Source organism: Geotrypetes seraphini, chromosome 2 (assembly GCF_902459505.1).
Source record: "Geotrypetes seraphini chromosome 2, aGeoSer1.1, whole genome shotgun sequence".
In the NCBI taxonomy this organism is placed as follows: domain Eukaryota; kingdom Metazoa; phylum Chordata; class Amphibia; order Gymnophiona; family Dermophiidae; genus Geotrypetes; species Geotrypetes seraphini.
In genome coordinates this window covers 449,401,044-449,416,934 of record NC_047085.1, presented here as the reverse complement: position 1 = coordinate 449,416,934, position 15,891 = coordinate 449,401,044, and the positions used below count along the sequence as shown (strand labels likewise).

The 15,891-nt window shown below is 40.1% G+C and overlaps 1 protein-coding gene across 7 annotated transcripts in view; it reads right to left on the bottom strand.

Moving 5' to 3' along the window:
- CCDC7 (coiled-coil domain containing 7) overlaps positions 1 to 15,891 on the bottom strand; it is a 730,660-nt gene that overhangs the window by 153,750 nt on the left and 561,019 nt on the right. For all 7 annotated transcript variants that reach the window (XR_004538163.1, XM_033931492.1, XM_033931495.1 and 4 more), the window contains 3 exons: positions 12,765 to 12,833; positions 3,390 to 3,452; positions 1,044 to 1,106 (listed from right to left, as the gene is read on the bottom strand). Coding sequence is in view for 6 of the 7 variants with exons in the window: in XM_033931492.1 (XP_033787383.1) it covers positions 1,044 to 1,106; positions 3,390 to 3,452; positions 12,765 to 12,833 (195 nt within the window). In the remaining variant the exon portion in view is untranslated. The remainder of the gene's footprint in view (positions 1 to 1,043; positions 1,107 to 3,389; positions 3,453 to 12,764; positions 12,834 to 15,891) is intronic.

Below are 15,891 nucleotides of genomic sequence, written 5' to 3'. Positions count from 1 at the left end.
TAAGGGCCAGATTCTATAAATGGTGCCTAAGCACACCTATATTGCGGACACCACTCTGTGCGATTGTCAATCAATCACTAGGCGCCGCTTGTAGAATCATGCTTAGCAGTGGCACAGTGGACTTAGATGTAGCTAGATGCCATTGAGGTAGGCGCCGGTACATTAGGCCAGGTTGTACTGGGCCTAATGTGCCAGCGCCTAACATGGATGTCTAGCAACGACTAAGGGCTCCTTTTACAAAGCTGCGCTAAACCGCTGGCCGCGCTAGCCGCTACCGCCTCCTCTTGAGCAGGTGGTAGTTTTTCGGCCAGCGCGTGATGAAAAGTCACGTGCGTTAAACTCGCTAGTGCGGCTTTGTAAAAGGAGCCCTAAGTCAACTATGCCTACTTTTCAGGTAGAGGTCATTAGATGTCAAAGGGCACTTCAACTTAAGTTTCCTAAGATTTCTGCGTGGAACTCTTAACTGGTATCTTTTTTTCATTGACTGAAAACTGGTGCTGTCAACTACCACGCCAATTAAGCCAATTAAAAAAGTTGCATGTGGATTCTGAAGTTAGAAGTCACTAGGCATCCTTGATTAGGTTGCCTATGCGGCACCTAACATAGGCATTCTTTATAGAATCGGGCCCTAAAGTTCCTAAATTTGTTACCTTTATCGCAAGCCCTTGTTCTAATTCAAGGTAATCGATGGGTTTTTCATTTGGTTAATATCTCTTAGTCATGGGTGACTTTTAATGGATCAACAGACTGGTGAATATTTAGATCTAAAACGTCTTCCAGCCATGATTTGCTTTTGTTTTATTAAAAACTGGTTTGCCCCTTGATGTTACTGCTCTTTTCCCAGTATGAAGGACTGAATAGCGAGACTGGAAGGATTTTAATTTTTCCTCTATTTAATTTTATATTTAATTTTAATTTGTAACTGATTTTGCATTTAATCTCATGTTGTAAAGATTTATAGTATATGCATGATCAAGGAATGATATCAAATAACAAGAAATTTTCTTCAAATTTCAAAACTAGATAAAAATTAATATATATACCTTTTCTTGCTGCTCTTTAGTTAAGAATCTCTGGTCAAGAAATTGCCTTGGCATTCCTCGCAACTGAAATATGAAAGTACTGTCCACATTAGGAACTCAGTATTAAAAATGTTGACTGATTAAAATGTTTAACATGGTGTTAGATATTTGAGATATCAGTTTAATTAAGGTCCTATTATGGAATAGATTCATTTAAAGTGAAGGTTCTAAACTTTAAAAAACCAAACTGAAGGAGCTGTTACGGTAGTTGGATGGGGACATTTAGTTGATGTAAAACAGCAGTGGACAAAACTGAAAGGAGCTATTTTAATGACAACAAACCTTTGTGTAAAGAAAAGTAAAGAAAAAGAAGGCATTTTTGGTCCTCAAAAGTAGTAACTGAAAGGAAAAGGACATCAAGCCTTTATAAACTGCAAGAGACCACAGAAAGAGGAAGACAGGCAATAAGATTCGGAAAGGCTACAAGAAGCTGATAAATTAGTCAGGAAAGTAGTAATGCCTCAGAAGTGATTCTTAATGTGAAGGGAACCAAAAAGTGGAGGCGGCCAAAATTGGTGGTGTAACCACAGATCCAAATATAGAAATCCTTATTAATAACTGAGTTAGTTATTAATAAAGCTTTTTATATTTGGACCTGTGGTTACATCTCCATTTTTAGCCACCTCCATATTTTGGTTCCCTTTTCTTCTTTGCTCTGTTGTTGTGACTCCTAATGTGAAACCAGTCAAAGCAATCAATCAGATTAATTTGGCATGATCTACCTTCTAAGGGAAATACAAACCTAAAATTGTTAGATCATTTGAGTTCAAATTATCAGTAGTTTGGAAGAAACCCATCTCTTTCCATCAGAAGGTATTCTTATGTCCTGGTGGGTGGTGGCAGAAAATGGGAAGGAATTCTCTAAGGTAACAAAGTCATTCAGATTTCAGGATACTCATAATGAATACCAAACAAGAGGTTGACCCTTAAAAACTCCACAAAATTGGAAAACTGACAAGAACACAAAACTTGTGGAGAAGGAGATGTTCAAGATGCAGGCTTTATTAACATCATAGTTTAATAATCCACATAAAAATATCTAGGAACCAATGACTTCTCATTTGCACATAGTTACATCTTAGTTTGTTTTTAGTTCTTAATCCATGAGCTTCTGGATCAGGACCTTAGGAACCCCTGATGAAGACAGTATCGTCGAAACACGGACCGTGTTGGGCCAATATCCCCCAATGCCTTGGGTCCTAGATATTTTTATGTGGATTATTAAACTGTGATGTTAATAAAGCCTGCATCTTGAACATCTCCTTCTCCACAAGTTTTTGCGCTACTCATAATGAATATGCATGAGCTAAAGTGGTATGCATTATCTCCATTGTATGCCATCTATCTCAAGCATATTCATGGTGGGTATCCTGAAAATGTGACTGGTTGGGTGTGCCTGAAGGTGTAGGTTGAAAACTACTGTTCTTGGCTTTGCACACAAATGAGCTCAAGAATTCTTTTCTCTGCCACCCAAAAAAGGAACATTTGTAGAAATGGAAAATTACTGTGAAACACATAACTAAGCAGATTAATTTAATTTAAAATGTGGTGTCTTATATACCACTAAATCTCCCAAAGGATTCAAAGTGGTTTACAAAACAATTAAATTGACTTAAATAATGGCCCAAAATCTAATCAGCTATTTTAAATTTTTCTCCCTGTCCCAATGGGCTCACAATCTAACTATAGTACCTATGAAAGAAATAATTACTTACATTTACTTATATAAAGAGAAGGAAGAGGGAAAAGATAAAACAATAAATTCAATACTATAGGTGCGTAAAAGGCACAATAGAAGATAAAACTTCAAAATTAAAGAACCCCTTAGAAAAATCCAAAAAATAAAAGCAGGAAAAAAATTAGCAAAATTAAACAAGCCCAACAAAAACAAAGCAAAAAGAAAATAAAATTAAAATAATAATTAGTGATTATTTTCTTATTCTCCTAAGTGTCATTATCAATCCAATTGGTATTATGTTTCTGCCAATTAGGCATCCCACCATGGTGCATCTAGAAACAACAAAACTGTCATAAATTGAAAAATGTTATCACCTAGGTCAAGCAAAGTTTTTTTCAGACTGTACCAAACTGTTTTTTTAATGTTTACCTGGGTGCAAGACCACTATAACTGACAAACTTTAAGCAATAGAGTATCATTCCTAGATATATGACTGTTAGCAATGGAGATAAGTCAAAACTCAATAATTAAGTGGTTCTAAATATTTCTATGTATGATCAAGAAGTTATTCTCAGATAACCAGAAACTGTATTCATTAATATTTAAAAACTGGAAAAAAGTCACTATACCTTTTGTTGCTCCTCTGCAATTAAGAACATCTGGTCAAGAACTTGTCCTGGGACTAATCCCCCCTAAATGAAATGATACAAGTTGGAGGAAATGAATTGTTCTTAACTATATATATGAATATGCATGAAATAGATTTGCATACAATGGAAGCAATACATGCAAATTTATCACATTTGTATTCATTGTGTATTGGTGAATATATGGATCTAAAAAATTCTTCCAGCAATGATTTGCTTTTATTATATTAAGTATTGGTACTCATTCCTCTATCTAAGTCTAAGAAAAATTGTGGGATGATATATGGTATTGGTCATATCATCATATCTTGGTTAATTCAATAATTTGCAATTCTCTTGGGATAAGGGCAACATAATAGTATATTTATGGTGGTTAATCTATTTCTTGGTGGAATCTTCTCTTCTGCACCTTTGTGTTTAAAAATTTCTAAAGCTTTTCCTGATCAGGGTCTGTGAAGCTCTGGGAGAAGAGGATATTTCTCTGGGTAAGTAAATACTATTTTGCTCTGTGCTTTGATAATTTTGGGATAAAAGATGCATTCTAGGTTCCTTTATAAAGACAGTTTAAATTTTAAAAGAGCAAATTTGATTTATTAGCTAGTATAAAAGTCTTTTCCCTATAGTTTTAAACTTGGGGGCCTCCTTTTACTAAGCTGTGTTAGCTTTTTAGCGCACGCAGCATTTTAGTGCACGCTAAACCTGTGCTACGCAGCTAGAACTAATGCCAACTCAATGTTGGCATTAAGGTCTAGTGCACGCGGCAATTTAGCGCACGCTATTCCGTACGTTAAAGCCCTACCGCGGCTTAGTAAAAGGAGCCCTTGAACTTTCTGCTAGAGATAGAAACATAATTGTCACAGCCTACAACATTTAACAGATAGCTTCTAGAAGGCATAGCAGGGCCTTTCCCACCCTCTCCCCTCAACTCTTGCTTACCTCTAGCACATTTCTTCACTTATATGCTTAATTTATAGTCAATTATTCTAATTAGAATAACAGGCGGATTATTTCTTACAGATGATATTACATTTAATTACTTGCTAATCAAACACAAAATAAGGCAAACGGTATAATACAAAGTCTTTATACTAGTCTAATATCCTTAGTACCTTAAAATGATTTAATTGAACAGCTTAATACTAAGATACAAACAGCAGTCCAGAAGCGAGAGAAGTGTTAGCCAGTCTTTTGCACTAAGTGTCACATACATGATTATCTCCCAGTTGGCGAGAGGTTTTATGTGTGTGGTCGATGCAAAGAACTCCTAGCTCTCAGAAAACAAGTCTCTTGAGGCTAGAGTAGCAGATTTGGAGGAGCTGAGACACAGAGAGGTAAATAGAGGAGACCTAAAGGGATACTGTAGAGAAGTCCCATCTCCAGTCTGGCAGCCCTTGTGCTGCCTTTGAGGAGGGAGTATCATAAAAGGAGAGCATCACTCTGGTGAGATAGGAAATAATCCTGTAGCCAGGACCTGCTTATTGAATAACTTATTGAGGCATTGAGACCTTGATCAACCAGTTGTCCATGCAAGGAAACACATGAAAACTGCATTGAGAGATGAGACTTTCTGACAGATATGAATCAGTGTCAAGCATCTGCTGCGGTAGAAAGGCTCGAGCTTGAGTTGTGTTTAGGAGAGCTCCAATGAACTATAAGTTTGAGTGGGTTGAAGATGGTATTCCCACAAACCCCAGAAGTTCCAATAGATGAACTGTGGAATTGATGGCCTTGTGAGCTTTCTGTGATGAGGTTTTGATTAACCTGTTGTCTAGGTAAGGGAACACATGAAAGCCACATGAGCAGAAGACTGCAGCTACTACCACTAAGCATCTTGTGAACACTCTTGGTGCTGATGCTAGTCCAAATGATAGTACTTTGTACTGGAAGTGGTGTGTCCCCACTCAAGAACAAAGGTATTTCCTGTGAGCAGGTAGGATGGAAATAGGGCTGTATGCTTCCTGTAGATCTAAAGGACAGAGACAGTCATTCTTCTCTAACAGCGGTAACAGGGTTCCCAGATAAACCATGCAAAACTTCTCCTTTATTAAGTATTTGTTGAGAGCATGGAGGTTCAGAATTGGATGGAGATCTCCTATCTTTTTCAGTATCAAGAAGAACTTGGGAGTAGAATCTTAAGCCCCTCTCCTACAGGGGAACTTGTTCTATGGCATTTAGCTGCAGGAGGACTGAAAGCTCCTGGTGAAAGAGGGTCTTTTGAAGGGAGTTGAAAAAAAGACTCTTTAGGAGGATGAGTTGGAGGTTTTTGCTGTAAACATAGCCCTGACTCACCACTTGAAGGACCCAGTGATCTGTTGTTACAAGGGTCCATCAATGGTAAAAGTGGTGGAATCGAGCTCCTATGGGTAGAGTCTGAGGTAAAGAGAGTGTGATGTACTGGTTAAAGCTATAGCCTCAGCACCCTGAGGTTGTGGGTCCAAACCCACACTGCTCCTTGTGACCCTGGGCAAGTCACGTAATCTCCCCATTGCCCCAGGTATATTAGATAGATTGTGAGCCCACTGGGACAGAGAGGGAAAAATGTTTCATTACCTGAATAAATTCATGTAAAGCGTTCTGAGCTCCCCTGGGAGAATGGTATAGAAAATTGAATAAATAAAGATAGAGATATACTGGTAATGCTTTCTATTAAGGAGTTAAAAAAACTGATGTTGTTTGGACTGAGGCTGAGATTAAGTATTCTTCTGCCTTTGTTGTTTAGGATGTCTCTGATTTGTGGAGCGGGTAGATATAGAAGATTAGTTAAATTTTTATTTAGAATAGTAAATCAAACATTTAGAGATGTCAAAGGCATCAAACGTAAAATGCACCATGTATTTTTTGGTTTCTAGGAGATCATTTGTCAAATGTTGGTAAGACTTAAGATGCTCCAATGGAATGTATTGTTCAAAAGATGACATTTTTAAAATAAGAAATTTCATGTAAAATGTCAAATAAAATTAATTTAAAATTTTTTATTCCGCTTCATCTAAGTAGACTATAGATAAAACAGACCATATCAAATAGTTCACAATTTTAACAAATTATTAGCTGCAGTTATATTACTGTACTTTCATAAAATATATTATTTATCATACCCATTACCAGCTAATAACTGCCAATACCTTATTTCAGTCATAGAAAATTCTAGTTTAAGATTCTATTAGAGAGCATGGAACCCTGGAATACTCTTCTTCCAAATTTATCTAGGGTTCTGACCTCTATGCCTGGTGGAGTACTGGCATAAGTTCTGGTATTGTTCGCTCGCTTCAAGGCAGACTCAACCACCAAGGATTGTTGTTGCAGTTGTCTGTCAAATCCTGGACTAGACTGAATTCTGCATAGTGTGTCCAATTTGCATAGAGCCACTGGGATAGAAAGTGAAGATTCCCAGTTTTTTAATAAGGCTTCCTTCATAAAATTATGGAGTAGAATCTTTACAGTCCTTAAGCTACCTTTTATAGTCTAGGGCTTTCATGAGTTCTGCTCGAGGCTCTGCTTCAGACTCCATGTTGATTGGAAACACCTCTCCCACCTTTCTGATAAAATTTGTAAATGAGAGACTTTCAGGGTGTGATCTTCAGCGAGGAGGTGGAGGAAATGGATTGGAAGGTATTCTGTAAGACTCATCAATACCAGGGATCTCAAAGTCCCTCCTTGAGGGCCGCAATCCAGTTGGGTTTTCAGGATTTCCCCAATGAATATACATTGAAAGCAGTGCATGCACATAGATCTCATGCATATTCATTGGGGAAATCCTGAAAACCTGACTGGATTGCGGCCCTCAAGGAGGGACTTTGAGACCCCCCTGAACTACACTCAAATCAGGATAGTCACTGGAAAAGCTTGATGGCAGGTCTGAATCATACTCCTTGATCTTAGCCCTTGAAGATGTAGATCATCAAGGTGAGCATTGAGAAGAATGAAGAGGATGCATGGGATCTGCATCTCCTCAACTTGAATGCTCGAAGTCATGGTGTCCGAGAATGATGCCTCGATGAAGTTTGAAGGCAGTGTTCATATTGAGCTGATACTGGGTGTGTTGATGCAGGAATTTGTATAGGGTGCGACTGCAGCATCCTAGCCAGTTTTATCTGCAACAGCGTTCAAAGCCGATCTTGCAGAGATGGCGCCGGTACCAATATCGACCAGGGTACATTAAGCATGGGCTGTGTTGGATATCAAGGCATTGGGGACCTCAATATCGAGGCACACCTCAGAGGAGACACCAACTGTAGAGATAGCAATCAGGCATTGATGCATCGATGCTTAGAGTGCATTGATGGTGATGATGCTTGAGGGGGAGACATGTTTATGCTTCATAGCTTTCTTATGAGGTTCCCCCAAAGTTGGTAGCACTAACAATGAACAGGTGGAATGAATCGTAGAAGCCATCGATGCCAGTGTTGATGCTGGAGTAGCACAGAATTGTGTGTCAGAGTCTCCAGCCATAGTCAATGCACTCGAAGTTGAACTGAAAAGTTTCCCAAATTGCAACTTCCTGGCTTTAAGCAACCTCTTCTACAAATGAGAGCAGAGCATGCAGGAAATGTCTCAATGATCAGGACCTAGGCTCTGGACACACAAGTTATTCAGATCTGTACCTGAAATGGTCCTGTGGCATCGAGTACCCTGCTTGAAGATGCTAGGAGCCTTGAACATCGATGGAAAAAATGCCGATGCGAAGTCAAAGGACACTATCGTCAAAGAAGGTCGAGTAATCAGAATACAAAAAAATTGCTGATGCTTCTGGCCTGCAAATAGGCAAAAAAGAGTACAAAGGGCCAAAAAATGAAATCGATGAAAAAAAAAATCTATATTTTTGAACCGAACAGAAGGGAAATAAAAAGCAAAATATGACTAAATAAAAAGAAAATATGACCAGGAAAGCATAAAGGGCCAAATTCTATGAACAGTGTCCCGATTGTAGGCAGCAGTAGACCTCCTACAACTGTCTAACCAGTCAATTGGGAAGCACATTTCACTATAGGCGTCTGTCACGGGTGCAGGGAGGTGCCTAGGGACAGCAGGTTTTAGGCACCTGGGCCAACCGGAGTCTTAGGCTTCCTTCCCAGTGCATTTTGGGATGCAATGGGAGTGGCCTAAGACTCCGATTGGTCAGATACTTAAAGCCACTCCCATGGGGGGGGTCGGAATTTCAGAGGGTGGGGGATCATGTGTTCATTGGCGGTGCCAGGAGGAAGGAGTGGGCATTCTTCCTGTTGGGGATGTTGGAGGGGTGCCGTCAGGAAGGAGTGGTCATCCCTCCTGTCGAGAATGCTTAGGGAGGTTGCTGGCAGGAGGGAGTGGGTATCCCTCCTGATGGGGATTGTTTTGGGGTTTGCAGCACGAGGGATTGGGCATCCCTCCTGCCGTGGACAGTGTGGGGAGGTTCCGGCAGAAGGGAGTAGGGGTGTTGGGGGGTTTGGGGATGGCGGTGGGAGGGAGTGGGCATCCCTCCTGCTGGCCGACTTGCGGTGGGGTTCTGGGGTTCCCTGCCACTGCTGCTCAGCTGATAGTGGCAGGGAGATTCCCTTGCCACAATCAGCTAAGTGGCAAATTCTCTAAACAGCACATGTGATATAAATGCCGGTTAGAGAATAAGGTTGGTTAGGCAGGGTTAGGCATCTGTCCATTAGGACAGATGCGACTGTATAGGATGCCCATGTGTCATTTTCAAAAGTTGCTTAGGTGGCTGCTGAGACTGTGCATCCTATATAGAATCAGGCCGAAAAAGAAGATTAGTTTGACGCGTTTAGAGACTAAATCACAGCTTCATGGAAAAAGTGACAAACTGATAGCTCAATGAGCCAATATCAAGCAGGAAGGCACCAGCACACGCACGATATGGGCAGTCTTAAAGTTTTAAAATGACAGTACACTTTTTGACTGTCTGTGCTGGGTTCAGTGGATGATGTCACCCAGATGTGAGAATATAATGCCTACTTGACCTCAGAGAAAATAGTTTACAGTTTTTTCATAATTTGGTAAACCACTATTTGGCATAGTGGTTTACAATAATAACAAGAAAGACATAGGCAAAAAAAGAAAAAGTTACTATTTATAGAGGAGAAAAGAGAATCAGCCTGCTGTTACATGTCCCATGTCTACTCAGCTCTACCATCTCCTGCAGTAAGTATCATTAGAAGCAAAAGCATCCCTAAAATGAAATGTCTTAAAACTTCTTTAGAAGTCTGATAAGAAGGCTCCATCTCTTTACATCTTTAATAACTTTTACTGCCATATTCTATAGAATTTGAAGGAATCTAAACTCAAATTATCAAACTCCTTTAAACAGAGAATTGCAGTAATCAATGCTACTTAATGTGAAGAATATTGTTATTAAAGCTTTCCTAAAGAATAAAGCTCTAACAGACCATATCACATGAAATTTAAAGAAAAAAAATTATTAGAAAGATACATGATTTGAATGATAATTCATCATCTAATGTAACTCCTAATATTTTTACAGAGTTGGAATATATGGATTATTTATGTTAAATTTCATGCCCTAAGTTTTTTTCTGGATTTAATGTCATTTTATGATTGAAAAGCCAGTCAGTTATCTTAGTAAGTTTGAAGTTAAATGCAGCAATGCCCTGGATATTATAGAGATCTAGAGTAGAGTAGTCCGGATTTGAAAATCACCTGCAAAAGTAAAAGCAGTCAAACCAAGCAATTGAATACTTTCAAGCGATGGGGCCATGAACACATAGAACAGCTTAGATGCCAACACAGAGCCCTGAGGGACACCACAAGTAAAAGTATATGGTTCAGAGTAGGATTCATTATATAAGACTGTATATGTCTGATCTATCAGGTACGATTCAAATCAATCGAGCACCATTCCAAAGATACCAGTTGTTTGAAGTCTAAGAAGCAGCAACCTGTGATCTGCAGATAGATCTAAGGAAGTCCCTGATTGGCTCAGGCTCCTTCCTCACATGATGGCCAAAGGCCCCATGGTAGGCAGACGCGTCGCTGGAGGCATAGGAGCAGGAGTGAGTGAGTATCCCTCCTGCTCCCTTACAGGTACGGGGAGGGGGGAGGGGAACGGGTACAGGGAGGGGGTATCTGGGACGGGGTACGGATACAGGGAGGGGGGTCTTTGTTTTCTTTTTGGGGGGGAGTCAGCCTAATGGCAGGAGGGTGTGGGAATCCTTCCTAATTTTTAAGCGGCGATGGCGGCAGTCATTGGCAGGGGGGTATTTTGGGGGTTCTAGGGGGGAGGGGTGGCTTTTCTTCTTTTTTGTTTTAATCAGACAGATATTTTGCATTTGTAAAACATGCAAAATATCTGTCCGATTAAAAAAAACAAAAAAAAAAAACGGCAGATGCCCTGACAGCAGACAGGAGGCTGCTTGACCTGTCACTACTGTCAGGGCTCTGCCCCGACTCAATTGCTCAAATGCTCAGTGAACGATTGAGTCGGGAGTTTGCATGCAAAAAAGATAGTGAATCAATCACTGTTTTAAAATCAGCCAGGAATCGGCTAACAGTGAATCTGGGCTTATGTGCTTTATGAAAACCCAATTAGTTGGATTGTAGTGTATTGGTTTTGTTCAGAAGATCATGCAGTTGTTTTGGAACCACATGTTCATGTGAATATTAATGGAAGATTTACCATCAGACAATAGAAATAAGAGCCACCTACGATACTACACTTGATCTTAGCCATAAAACTGAGAAGCCTACGGTAGTATAGAGCCTTTAATACAAGGACAGATAACAGTGTACTACAATTTTGAAAACTAGTAATTATCATTTGAAAAATAAAAGGAAGTAATAGGAAATGAAATAATTTAATAAACTGAGATGGTAAAGGATCATGTGGTGCTCTAGTGATTCAAACAGTGTTTAGAGCAGGGGCATCGAACCTCGGCCCTCACCAGGTCAGGTTTTCAGAAGTTCCCAAATGAATATGCATGAGATCTATTTGCATATAATGGAAGCAGTACATGCAAATAGATCTCATGCAAATTCAATGGGAAAATCCTGAAAACCTGACTGGATTGTGGCCCTCGAGGACCGACGTTGGAAAACCTTAGTTTAGAGTATCATGTATTAAACAGGAAGATGGAAGTAAGAGCATTGGAGAGGAAATACATAATGAAATTCCCACTACGGTGGGTTATAAGGCCCTGATAAAGCATGAAAAGCTGATTATAAATTTAGAACGTTAGAAAAAAAAAAATCAAGCTAGTATGTTAGCATTTATTATATTAGGGTCACATGCTATTGTTGATAGTTTAGTGAATTCTTTCAAAATATTATACAGCTTTCCCATTTGGGGAGCTCTCTCATTTTAAGCAGAATAAGAACTTTGTTTAGATTGCTCAAACCACTGTTTTGTAATAAAAGTGTAATTTCTAAAATCTTCCAAATGTTATGGTCTATGTGTATTTCCACTATTTACATTCCCTATGGCAGAGTTAGCATATTAATAGGAATAATTAGCCATCATATAAAGCTTCTTCCTGGAATAAGATGATGTATTTTTAAGGAAGTTAAAGTATTATAAGTTACCTTTAAAGATGAGTTTCAGTTTGTGGCTTGTTGTTCTAAAGATAGGGATGATAATTTATTCTGTACTATGGGTTCCTTTTACTAAGCTGCAGTAGTGTGATTTGCGTGCGCTAACCCCCGCACTACGCAGGAAAACTAATGCCAGCTCAATGGCGGCGTTAGCGTCTAGTGCGCGCGGCATTGTAGTGCATGCTAAAACCACTACCACAGCTTAGTAAAAGGAGCCCTAAGTCTAGAATCTGTTCAAAATTTCAGGAGTTAATTTCTGACTGACTTCTGGGATCTCTAGAGACCTGAGTGCTAGTTCTGATAAATTTTATTAGATGATGATATGACCAAGGTAATGTGGAGGAACAAAACCTGCCTGAGGAAATGGTAGAATTGATTAAAGAAAATACTCTAGAGCAGAGTGGAGCATTTAGCACAGCTCCCTGTAATTAATAACCGCTATCACAGTTTAGTAAAAAAGGGGGGAGGTATTTTTTGGGGGCACTAGACATTCCACTGCAGTGCACCCTGGAAACAATGAAACTGTCAGGCTGAAAAAGGCAGTGGAATGCACGTGCATCAATCTGATTGCTTGTTTTGTTTTAATACTTAACTTTTTAAAAAAACCAAACATGTTAATTTATACAGAGACTTGCGTATAAGAACTTTATATAATGACAGAAACCTTAACCAATATAGCATCATTCCCGGTTATATGGATATTAGCATTAGTGATTAGTCAAAACTACTGTGTGGTTAAAGAGATTTCTTTGCAGGATTAAGGAACAATCTCAAATAATGAAAACTTTCCTCAAACTGAAAACTAAAAAAAAAAAGTTGATATACCCCTGGCTGCAGCTCAGTGGTTAAAGCTCTCTGGTCAGTTACTTGCCCCAGCATTCTCTGCATCTGTAGCTGAAATAAAAAGTAATGATCAAATTAGGGATTAATTTGTTAAAAGACAGACCCACATTTCAGTTAAGTTTTTGTAAAAAAATATAAATCTCCTCAAATACTAAAAACATTTATGTTAACTAAAAAATGAGGGATGAGGGACAAATTTCCTAAATTCTTGCCTTTATCACACAGCCTTTTTTGTACTTAAAGATGGTTGGTAGGTTTTTGATTTGGATAATTCTCTAAATCCTGGGTGGCTTTAATGGATCAAGAAACTGGTGAATATTTGAATCTACGACGTCATCTTTCCTTTTGTTTTACTAAAAATTTCTCTTTCCAAGTCCAAGAAAAAATATTGGATGATAAAACAGCATTGATCTTAAGTGCCTCTCTGGTTTATCCATACCTTAAACTAAACTAAACCTTAAGTTTATATACCGCATCCTCTCCATAATTATAGAGCTCGGCACGGTTTACAAAAGCTTAATATAAGGAAGGAACAGCATAATGGGGTTGGAGGTTGAGTATAGGGGGGAAGAGAGCCTTACATTTTTGTGAATAGCCTAGTTTTTAGATGCTTTCGGAATAGTTGGAGGAGCCAAGATTCCGTAGTAGGGCAGAAAGGTTATTCCAAAGCCCTGTGATTCTGAAGAAGAGAGATTTCCCTAATCTTCCCAAACAGAGGATTAATAATTTGTCAATCTCTTGGAAAGAGTATTTTTCGCTCTATAAGATGCACTTTTTTCCCAAAAAAATTGGTTGGAAATAAGGGTGCGTCTTATAGAGCGAATACAACCCCCCCCCCCCCGACCTTAATTCCTTCGGCGGTCCAGCGCTGTAGGACATGAGCTTTCAGCCTCCTGCCCTTTCTTCCGGTTGACTCCCTCTTTGTAGACACCGCTGTCTACAAGCTTACCCTCAGTGCCGCTCCATGCCGGCATGGAGGAAGAGCTGCTGAAGCACGTCTCTTCAGCTCCCTGTTTTCAGCACCGGCGGGGGAAGGCAGCATAAAACCGCCACAGCAGACAAAAAAAATTTTTCAGCTCCACTGGCTCTGTACAAAAGGGAGTAGGACCTCTGATGGTGCAGAGGTCAAATACTGCCACTGCCGAAGGACATTTTTTCTTCTTGAAACGCGAGGACTCCCGCCGACAGCAAGGTAGAACATCAGGACTGGCAAAGAGCCGGCGAAGCAGCAAAATCTCTCTTCAGCTCCCTCCCCTCAGGGCCTTTCCTCCAGCTGACTCCCACGGTGTGGGACAAGGCAGGAAGCAAAAAGCTTGCACCTGCTTTCTGCACTGCTTTGACGCAGTGTCAGAGCAGTGCAGAAGACAGGTGCGAGCTTTTTGATTCCTGCCTTGTCCCGTGCCGTAGGAGTCAGCTTGAGGAAAGGGCAGGAGAGAGTCAGCTGGAGGAAAGGATAGGAGGCTGAAAGTTCTTACCCTACAGCGCTGGACCGCCGGAGAAATTGAGGTATAGGGAGGCCCTGCCTGCCTGTCTCTGTATGGGGGCCCTGCCTTGCCTGCCTGCCACCAGGCCACTAGGCCTGCCTGACCTGTGCCCTGTCCTGGCCTACCTCTAGACCACCAGAGGGTGGATAGGGACAAGAGTCTGGCAGGGAGGGGGACAGGGTGCAGAGCCTGTCAGGGAGAATTTGGTTCAGAATGTTTTTTTTTCTCATTTAAATCTAGGGTGCGTCTTATGGTCAGGTGCGTCTTATAGCGCAAAAAATATGGTAATTTATTTATTTAAAGAATTTATAATCCATTTATCTCCTAAGTGGCTTATAAGTAAACATACATAGTAAAGGTCAAAGTTTACATTATATTTTACATCACATTACAAAACTTACATAGTACATTTCTCCCTCTCTATTCGCGGGGGTTAGGGGGAGACATAACTTTGCATAACCAGTCTGAAATTAGCAGATGACAGCAAATCACATAATTTTAAAATCATCCTGATCTTGAAAAACACAGTTTTAACTATTAATGAGATATGACTGTGGAAATTTAAAGATGAATTCAGAATAACCCCCAGACTTTTAATCTCTTGCTGGAGCTGGATGGTAACACCTACGTACACAAAATTTTGTGGGGCTCCCTCAGCCCCAGCAGACGAAAGCCATAAATTTTTGTTTTTGTGACATTTAGGCTTAAACAATTTGCCGTCATCCATGATTTGATCTCATCCAAATAATGTGACAGCATTCAAAAACCATGAGATCTATCTGTAGGAAATTCAAAGAAAAACTGCAGATCATCCACATAGATTCAATATTGTAATGGTTCCCCAATTGGTCCCAAAAATAAATTGAATAGCATTGCAGACAATGAGGAACCCTGAGGCACGCCACATTGCAAAGGAAAGAACTCAAATTGATCATCCCCGTTAACCACACAGAACGATCTTTTATTCAGAAATGAGGAAAACTATTTCAATATTGTGATTCTTTTGAAAGCCGAATTGAAATTCGTCTAAGAACCCCTGTTCCTCCACATAATCTTCTAGGTCAAAGATGTTCCTGTTGCTCACCTATAATCATTATTTAAGTTTTATCAACATTTATATATACTGCGGTTGATCTATTTGTGGGTAGACATCAACCATTCTGAATACTGGCTTGATGGTTTCAAGTGGTACTTAAAATACACATAGCCTCAGTACTCTGAGGTTGTGGGTTCAAAATCTGTGCTGCTCCCTGGGACCCTGGGCAAGTCATTTAATCCTTCACTGCCCCAGGTACAGTAGATTGTGAGCCCACCAGGAAAAATAGGGAAAATGCTTGAAGTACCTCTATGTAAACCGCTTTGAGTGTGGTTGTATAATTACAAAAAGGTGGTATACAAGTCCAAATTGGGCACTCTTCCTGCCGCTGACATTCAGGGGTGTGAAAGGGCTGGTTTTGGGGTCCCAGCAGGAGGGACTGGTCATCCCTTCCGCCGGTAGTCTTTGCGCAGGGGAGACGGACCACAGCCGCTAAAACTAATTGCGGCAGGGACATCCCTTGCCGCCCTCAATTCAGCAGTAACACGATTCTCTAACTGGTGCCTGTAATACGCGTGCCAGTTAGAGT